This window comes from Phasianus colchicus, chromosome 7 (assembly GCF_987193195.1).
Source record: "Phasianus colchicus chromosome 7, bPhaCol1.hap1.1, whole genome shotgun sequence".
In the NCBI taxonomy this organism is placed as follows: Eukaryota; Metazoa; Chordata; class Aves; order Galliformes; family Phasianidae; genus Phasianus; species Phasianus colchicus.
Genome location: NC_143442.1, coordinates 34,377,435 through 34,386,828, shown reverse-complemented (window position 1 = coordinate 34,386,828; position 9,394 = coordinate 34,377,435). Strand labels below are relative to the sequence as shown.

Here is a 9,394-nt window from a genome sequence, read left to right as displayed (position 1 = left end):
AGTGCTATCTCACACAGGAGCAGTTTACTGGGGAGTAACAGCAGAAGAAAAGAAACACAATTATGTCTTTCAACATCTACATAGAACAAATAGAGCAATTGTCTGAAAGCATCCCACGGTGTGGGCACACACCTGCAGCTGATGTGGGTGGCAGAGGTGTGCCAGGGTGCTTGCCAACAGCACAGTGCTGCTGGGCTGGCCCTAGTGTCTCCACTGGGACAAAGCACCCCATGAAGATACTGGAGCCCAAAAGGAACAAAACAAGGCCCTTTGTAATCGAATGTTCTCTTGGAAAACAAACTATTGGAAGTTCTGACCTTGGAAAATCCTGGCTGGAGAGGATTAGGAAAGAGCATCATCTTGGAAGACTTAGCAAAGGGGCAGGTCGTCCCAGCATGGAACACCAGGTTGGTGCACCAACACAGCCTGGTCTTGCCTTGCTAGAGATTTCACTGCCTGTGTTTGGTTAGCTTTTATGTCAACACCACATTCATCAGCGTCGCCGGCAGGACCAGGATCTAACTGCACACAGAGCCTTATCTTGCCACTACACCCCTACTTCCTCGTGAGTAACCCAGGGCGGGGTGCAAGTCATCCCTCAGGAACAACAAGGGCTTGTTTTCTCCTAGAGGTCCCTGACAGCCCTCCAAGTCCATGAATGGTTGAGCCGTGGCCCTGAAATCATTCCTCATTGCATGCAGGCTCCTACAGAATTGTCCTCTAGGTAGAAAACCCAAACCTGGGCTTGTACATCCTCCTGAGGAAGTGTCCTTGGCCCAGCCATGACCATGCAAAACACTGCTAAGTCACAGCTCTGGGAGCCAAACGGGCTCATTTTCTGCTTAATGACTCAAAAACTCATCTCCCTCCTGGCAGAGTTGGAATAAGTCGTTTGTTTGATGGGGTTCTGTTTTGTTTCTGAATTCAATCACGCCTTCAGTTAGCGATATGCATTCCTCATAGATTGTGCCAGCTTGCAGAATAAACACCAGGGTGGTTTCTCAAAGGATGTCCTCCCCAGGGTCAGCCACCCTACGTGCTGAGTCCAGTGCTCTGCTTCTTGCAGTCAGCCCCATCGCCCCACTCCTGCCAAGTAAGTGTGCCCATGGTTATCCCAGAAAACTGGAGTGATGAAGGATGGATGCTTGGGGTCTGCTTCTTTTTAGCTGTATCAGCTTTGCTTTTAGCATGGCAGAGAAACTCCTTGAGACTCTAGCAAAGCAGAAATGGGTTCAGCAGCAGCAGCCTGTGCCTTCAGACAGCCCAAAGCAAGCGCTCTAGACATGCACAGACTCCTGCATTTCTCAGGCAATTAGCTTTCTAGAACTCTGTCTGCGTGCCTGAATGCAGTTTCATTTTTGACCTTGGTAATTGTCTGAACAAGAACATCCAGTTGGGTGTCCTTACCTGATTAGTGTAAACTCCTTCATATCTTTGTAGGTGCTCAGGGCCCAGCTGCTTCCACTGGCAAATCCTCCAGCACTGCTATCCATACAGATAGTGTCAAACCAAGTCCCGGCTGCAGGGTTGCAGTCCTGGTTGTGATATAAATTATAAAAGAGTAAAAGAAAATGCATTGATACTACTAGACTACCCCTTTCGTGCATTTTCTGAGACTATTCCATTTTGATGACCGCAGCAAAGCTTGCAGTTCCTCATTGTCAAAATGGTGTGAAGAGCCTTCGGGTGTCCTGCAAGCTAGAAGAGAATAGTCTGCTGAAATGAAATGTGGAATGGTACAGACAGTCCATCCTCTGCCTCAAGACAAGGTTAACATGACCTTATACCATATCTGAGCTGTTTGTAAAGACTTCCACCTCTGCAATCATCAGGCTATTCTGGGACACTACTTGAAATCAAGAGTATTTGAGCACAAGGATGAAAGCCCAGTGCTCCAAGATGGGTTAGGATGATCCTCAGGGGGAAAGGGTAGAAATCTATCTGTCCTCTGCTTGGTTTGGTCTCCTTGTGAAACACTACCAGATGTGGGATCAGCACTGTTGTCACTGAGCAGCCGCCTTCACCTTGGATTTTGTGACCCATTGAAGTACTGTTGGCCCAATCATAGGATCCTGGAATGGCCTGAGTTGAAAAGGACCACAATGGTGATCTGGTTTCAACCCCCTGCTATATGCAGGGTCTCCAACCAGCAGACCAGGCTGCCCAGAGCCACATCCAGCCTGGCCTTGAATGCCTCCAGGGATGGAGCATCCACAGCCTCCTTGGCCAACCTGTTCCACTGTGTTACCACCCTCTGTGTGACAAACCTATGAGCATTACACCTATAAGGTGTGTTGGACCATTGGTCGTTGGCATGACTCCCCAACTAATGCTAAAATGAGCGATGAACTTCACCCAGCTCCAGGCTCTGACCTTAAAAGCATTTCTCAGACCTCATCTCTGGGATTTGTGCCTGCTTACTGCACTCAGTTCAGCCCCAAACAATCCTTTAGCCTTGAACATATCGTGTTGCTGCCAGGTTGTAACACCTGTGTCTGACGTGACCTCGTTGAGCTGAAAGTGATTAACTCCTGTTTGTTCAGCTACTGTTTACCTTGGTAATTCCTGGGAGCTGTCAAGCGACAGCCTTTGCCAACTATTTTACCACCTCTCCACAGGCAGTGGTTAGAATTACATTTTTATCAGCACAAATGAGACGTTCCCATAGGACCGAATTCGCCTCGATCAATAGAGGAAATCCACAGTTTGAGGGCTGTTCCTGTTCAAATATCAATTTCTGATGGGAGCTCTCCCAGCGAGGTGAGAGGATGGGATTCTCTTCTTATGAAGGCATTAGTTGGGGGAAAAAAAGGTGGTGGAATTTATAGGGATCTGTAGGAATTTGGAATCTGCTTTGTTTACATGTGCAGCAAAAATGCCCCTATATGAAATACAGCTTCCAACCTAACGATGACACTGCAAACATTCTTTCCTAATCCTGTGACTGTGTTTATCTAATTGCAACCAATGTCAGAACATCATTTTCCAAGATAATTACCATCCGATGGCCATTTTCTTTAGGGGAGGCTGCTGGGATTGTTGGTAGCCTCCAAATGAGATACGGTCACGCAATAACAGAATTATAACAGAATTTCACAGTCGTATTAATAGACAAAACCCGTATCAAACCCTTATGGGCCATGTACAGAAATAGCAGGGGCACTTTGCAACCCTTCCCTGCCCTTCTTGTTCTGCACCAGCGTGATGGGAGTGGGTGAGAATGGGTCTTTGTAAGAGTGCCAAGAGCTGATGGAGGGCAACCACAGAGCAGAGGGATCTCATGACTCGGGGATGACTGCAGAGCAGCACATGCTCAGGGCTGCCCTGCTTCCACAAGGGTATGTTTCTCTTCAAGAAGCTGCCACCGAAATACTGCTCTTTTCCTTATCTGGCGAGGCCAAAAATCCCAGACTGAGCCCCAGTTTTAACCGTACCCATAGCCATATCACTGAGCTGGGGGAGAGCTTCCCATAAGGAATGCAGTTCCCAAAGAGATAAAACACTAGGAATTGATGGCCATCTACGGGCCCGCATCCAGGAAGCCTCCCACACCACTCCGATCCCAAGCACTGGGTAATTGAGTTGGCAGGTCCTCCAGCAGGGTCTCGTTATGATGTTAATTGGGATCTATCAGCCCTCTGTGCTGTTTGGGTGCACTGGGGCGCACAGGCTTGCAGACATACTTACATAAGGACGGCTCAGCTCACATCTCACCCCTGCCAAAAAAACTAATTGCTTTCACCAGGACAGCATCTCTGCTGGAAGAGGGGCTGGAAATCAATGTATGGGCATCCAGAGATCACGCATTCCTGATACCCAGCGTCTGTAATTATCACTTTTTCTGTACAAAATCCATCCGTGTTTGGATTGAAAAATCCCTTTCTGGCTCTGTCTGTAGGGTTTAGCCTAATCTTGTTTCAAGTGAGTTAGTGGGGGAGATAATTCCCTGCACCACACGGACAGAACGCGGCAGCCGAGTGGCCAAAGCCCTCCAGGGCTGGCTGCTCCCACTGCAACCAGCCTTTTTAGGGCAGAATGTTTTCCTCCTTCTCTGCTGAAGATAAGAAAAGGGCTTCTTTTCATTCTCTTTTTCATTCTGTCCTTCTTTTGGTATATGTAATACAGGAATTCTCACTTGGAGGCACAGGGAGTGTTTTACCGAGAGGGCGAATGGCAAATACAGTAACAAGACCAGCTTTGCTAATTGGATTATTGCAATTTAAATATATTCCTCCAGGTACATGACATGCTTAGCATTTGTTAGGCTTTTTTTTTTTTTTTTTTTTAAATCCTGTTAAACCATCTTCTCTCGATAACAGTAAATGAGGGGAGTGCTGCCTGCTAATTAAGCTATTTGCCTCCCGGTGCAGTTCATATTCTCCAAATTGCTGGGAGGGCAGACAGCATAGCTTGGGCACCCAGCTGTTCCCATTTCCCTCGTTAAAGCTGCTGGTTTTACGAGGTGAGGTGCAGCACAGAGCAGTGCTGGTGGCAGGATGCTTGGCCCTTGCTTATGCCCTGCCTCCATGCTTGCTTTCCTTGGGGAGGTGCTTTAAGACCGGTTGGATCTACACTCCCTGCACAACACTGAGTGGTTTGGCAGTGAGTCAATGCTTCCTTTAACCCAGCTGGGTGGATGAGGTGTGGGGCTGGCAGGAGCCAGCTTTCCTGCCCGCGGCCCCATTATTTGGGGCGGTCACGGAGGTGGGGCCCAGCAGTGTGTTGGGTAACGGGGCCGGCCATAGGAATGCCTCTGGTTGTCACTTAGGTTCGCCGTGCAAGATGGGGAGGAAGCTGGATCTCTCCAAGCTGACCGATGAGGAGGCCAAGCATGTCTGGGAGGTGGTTCGGCGTGACTTCGACCTGAGGAAGAAAGAGGAGGAGAGGTTGGAGTGAGTACCTGTGCCTGCCAATGGGAGATATAGGCTCCTTTGTCTCGTGCTGGGTATGGGTAAAGCAGTGGGCGAGGAGGAGAGGGCTGTAAACCAAATGTAATGATTATCAGTTGTGTCAGAGTAAACCAGGGTGGGTGATGGGGCAGCCTATCTGGCCCCGCTCAGTGCATCCTGCTGGCTGGTGGGATCCATTTCTCAAGGAGTTCTGGGGTCTTCTGCCACTGTGTTGTTTTGGGAGCTCTCATACACTTCATAGAACGGAATCATAGGATGGCTTAGGTTGGAAGGGACCTTAAAGATCATCTAGTTCCAACCCCAGGTGAATGATGCTCTGCAATGGAGTGGGACCTGGGAGCCTATGGACTCCAGAAGGACCATTGGAAAATAACTGAGGGGAGTACAGCAGTTGTCAGGAGGCTGAAATACACCCTGTGGCAGCTTGTGCCATTCTGGGGTAACTTCAGGGAGATTAGGATAAAACAGAAAGTCACTGAACTACAAATTGATGCACGCGCTGAAAAGGAAAGGGCTTAACAGCACTGTTGCAGCCCAAGCAAGGATTTAAAGTAGGGTTTTCCCAAGTGTGTAAGAAAACAACGTTGTTTTCAGTGGTGAGGGAAGCAAGTGGGTTTTAAAGTTCCCTTTCTATGGCATGCGAGACGCTGCGCTTTAATTGCGCTCAGTGATACGGTGACAGCTGGTGGGAAAACAGGTTCCTCTGGCTGCAGTGGGCTTCCTTGTGCTTCTGAGAACTCCCTGTCGGTCTGGCCAGGCACCTTAGCAGCGATTAACCAGGAACAAGAGCCCCTTGCCCAGGCTCAATTTCTGCTTGTACCCATCTGGAGGGCTGAGTGATGCTATTCACTGCCTGCACTAAGGATGCTGAGCAGGGCAGGTGGGGTGTGCCATTCACCAACGAGCTCTGAGCTGGAAATTTTGGAGCCTGCTGATTACATATCTGATTACAGTGTGGGAGGCAGAGAGAATTCCCTATCATCACTATCCTGTAGCTGGTAGCTCTGAAGCAGGACGCAGATCAGACAAGGGTGCTGGAAAACATGTGATTACTGGAAAGGGAAAGTGTCTCCTGTGTGACAGAGCTGTGCTTTGCCTGGAGGAGGGAGGTGGGGACAGACATTGCTTTGCCCTTCAGCAAAGCAGTGGGCGATGTGAATTTCTCACTGACTTGACCTGGCGCCAGACTGGCTTAATTGGGTGCCCTGTGTGGATCCCATAGGGAGTGTTGTCTGGTTGTGGGTCAGCATAGCTGCAGCTTGGGGTCAGCCTCCAAAGAGGAAAGTATCAGGGTTGGCACGAGGCAGAGGAAAGCACCAAACTCAGGTAGGATAAAGAAAAAAAAATGAAAAATTAAAGAATAAGGGGAAAAGCTGGGCTATCCTGTGGTCCCAGCTTATTCCCATGTGCTCCTCTTCTTCCCACCTGAGATGCAAAGTGCTGCAATGCCCTGCCACAGCACTCATAGCTTTTATATTCAGCTTTCCATCTGGACAAGCACTGCAGAGCTCAGAGGTGCTTCTGGAATGCTGCAACCTTTAAATGTCCTGTTCTGCTCCATTAGCTGCTTCCTGCCCCACAGAGGATCTGCATTAACTCCGTGGGGCCTGGCACTGCTGAGGCTTACAGACAGATATTTGGTGAGCTCTGAGCACAAAGAAAGGTGCTGCTGGTGCACGTGGCTTTTTGGAACAGGGGCTGGCCCTGCAAACAAAAGCTGAAGGCAGCAGGAAGGTTGGCTCCAAAGTCAGCTCAAGTGAGAGGAACCCATTTTGTTGCTGGCAGGATAGCAAGTCCTGTTTGTCTGGTTTGTGCAAGCAGGAAGCGATAAACGTGATTGAAATTCATTCTGTGAAAATGGGTGAGTGTGCTTTGACCTCTCCTGCATCACAGGCATCCCGAGCACCAACATCTTTCAGTACAAGCATGTCACCCAGCCAGAGGTGTGTGTGCAGGCTCACCAGCCCAGCTAAAGCTGGTATAGACTTATGGTACAGCAGATATCTCTATAAAGCCAGGCCATCATGTGTGCTGGACAAGCCTGCCATGTGCCTGCATGATGGACAAGAGGATATGCGAGCGTTTTCTGCATGTGACAAGCTGGGACATGATGGAAGAATCCCATTGATCCTGCTCCCTTTGCTCTGGCCATCCCCACTTGGTTCCCAGGACCTGTCTCAACATGCGAGCCTTGAAGGAATGTTCCCCCACTTGGTCTTTTTCTTCCCTTTCAGCCTCCTCTCTGTGTTTTTTTTTTTTGTCAGGAGCTATTCACCCAAATTGGACAAAGGCTTCAGCTCCCCAGAAACCACACAAATATGTGCTTGAGGAATTCAGGAGCAGCCTCTGCGGGGCATCTCAATGCCTCCTTCTATAAAGCTCGCTGCCAGAACCCCCTGCTTTAGGGGCTGAGCAGCTGGCATCTCCCCACATCCCTGCTGCTGCTTCACTTTGAGCAGAGCAGCGCAAGGATGGGCTGACAGGACGGACAGACATGCAGGTTTTAAACCGGTTGGGCTGAGGCTTGTCCTTCTTTTAGCAGCTCTCAAGGGTGAGGGAGGGGATGTGAAGGGGTCTGACTGGCTCTGAGAACAAGAAAGGGCAGTCCAGGGGAAGATCAGATCCTGCTGGAAGCAACCTGGGTGCAGGTCAGCACCCAAACCTGCAGCCCTTTTTGGTGAAGCCATGGATGAACGCAGTGTGCTACGAGTTCAAAGGCAAGAAGTGTCCCTGGGAAGCTTTCTTTTTCCTTGCTCTTTGCTGTTTGCTCTTCCGGACTGAATGTTGTTGTGGCACAGGGGTTAAGATCAGGGCAGCAGTTTGGGTTTGTGCAGTACCTGCTTTCTTGGCCTGCGTGCTCAGAAGGTGGTTTGTGAGGCTGCCACAGCCTGCAGCTGGGTGAGTTCTGTGTTTTGGGGTTTGTTTTATGTAGCTGCATGTAAGCTTACTGCTTATTTTTCACGTGTTGTGTTCTGTGGTGAGTGCAAGCTGCTCCATTAGGAAGCTCCAGAGGGAAGCTTTGCAGTGGTGCAGGTGACCAGATGCAGTGCAAAGCCGCCTGGTTGCTTGAGCTTTCTGGGCTTGGCCAATTTCTGCCCTGCAAAATGCATCTCCCTCACCCTGCCCAGATGGAAAACAAGCCTGCTAGGGCCTCATGCAAGTCAAACACCATCTTGTTAACCATAGCCCAGAAGGCAAACATACCTGGGCTAGCACAGAGAACAAACAGAAAGCCTTTGGGTAAAGCCTCCATCCCCTAAAGGTTTGGGTTGAAATGCATTTTGAGGTTTGGTGGCAAAGAGATGCCCTATGCAGCAAAAAGGTTTTAAATCTGATCTGAAATGTGGCAGCAGCAGATGATTGTGGAGCCTGCTACCCTGCTCAGCTGGGCACAGATTTACCCCATGATAGGTTATGGATTAGATTTGCCCTGCAGCTGTTTCCACCAGCTGTGGGACTCGAGGTGATCCCTGGAAAATCATTCCCTGGGCTGATGGAGTGTTGCTGGATTTGCCATGTGAGAGAGGCTGCAGAGCTCACCGAAGTGATATTGCGTGCTGGGGAAAGGATGAAAACGTAACAGTTGGTGGAGGATCTGCTCATGGATAGAGTGATGTAAAAATCGGAGTGGTAGCACTGATTTCCTTGGGGTTACTGCAGGTGTTTGGGGCTGGGAAGAGGAGGGAGCTGCTCTTGGGTGCTGTTTCACCACCTAATGCACGCCCCTCTGTTTTTGGGATGCATCTGCAGGGACCTGAAGTGCAAGATAGACCAGGAAAGCAGCAAGAGAGAGTTCCTGACCCACCAGTCCCACCTGAACGAAACGCACTGCGTGCACTGCCTGCAGCCCTTCAAGTTCCTGCTGAACAGCAAGCGGCAGTGCCTGGATTGTCGCTTCTACACCTGCAAGAGCTGCAGCCGCTACAACAAGAGGGAGCAGGGCTGGGTCTGTGACCCCTGCCGCCTCTCCAGGTATGGGCACTGTGCTGGGGCATCGGGATGGAGAGTTTCTGCAGCCTCAGCCCCACGCTCAGTTTGTCATCTTAGAATCGTTCCTTTGAAGGGACCTTTGAAGGTCGCCTAGTCCGACTCCCTCCTGATGAACAGGGACAGCTTCGTGCTGGTTGCCTTTCTCTGCATGCTCTGCTTGTTTCCCATACCCTAAGGGTGACCATTCTGCTGGGTGGGAGCGAGGTGAGGGTTTGCTTTGGTGAGGCTGCCTCACCTTTATGTGCTTTTCTCTGGGCAGGGTGGTGAAGATCGGTTCCCTCGAGTGGTACTACGAGCACGTGCGGTCCCGTTTCAAGAGGTTTGGAAGTGCCAAGGTGCTGCAGTCCCTCTACGGCAGGCTGCAGCCAGGGCAGAAGGGGAATTCAGCTCTTCTAGGTGAGGACAAGCACCTGTTTCTGCTGGGCAGGCATCCGAAGGGGTGCCAGCCTGGGAGCTTAGCGCTGATACTCATAAAACAGCAGGGTGGGATGTCC

At 50.1% G+C, this 9,394-nt stretch overlaps 1 protein-coding gene across 8 annotated transcripts in view; it reads left to right on the top strand.

The window, feature by feature from the left end:
- The first annotated feature begins 4,363 nt into the window (after positions 1-4,363).
- The window catches only part of MLPH (melanophilin), a 19,383-nt gene continuing 14,352 nt past the window's right edge, over positions 4,364-9,394 (top strand). For 6 of the 8 annotated variants that reach the window (XM_031604545.2, XM_031604543.2, XM_090144504.1 and 3 more), the window contains exons 1-4: positions 4,489-4,602; positions 4,769-4,892; positions 8,661-8,882; positions 9,160-9,296. In XM_031604545.2, coding sequence (XP_031460405.2) covers positions 4,783-4,892; positions 8,661-8,882; positions 9,160-9,296 — 469 coding nt within the window. In that variant the 5' untranslated portion in view covers positions 4,489-4,602; positions 4,769-4,782. Of the gene's footprint in view, positions 4,463-4,488; positions 4,603-4,768; positions 4,893-7,563; positions 7,628-8,660; positions 8,883-9,159; positions 9,297-9,394 lie in introns of those variants that run through there. The other 2 variants (XM_090144502.1, XM_090144505.1) reach the window with 2 other exon arrangements.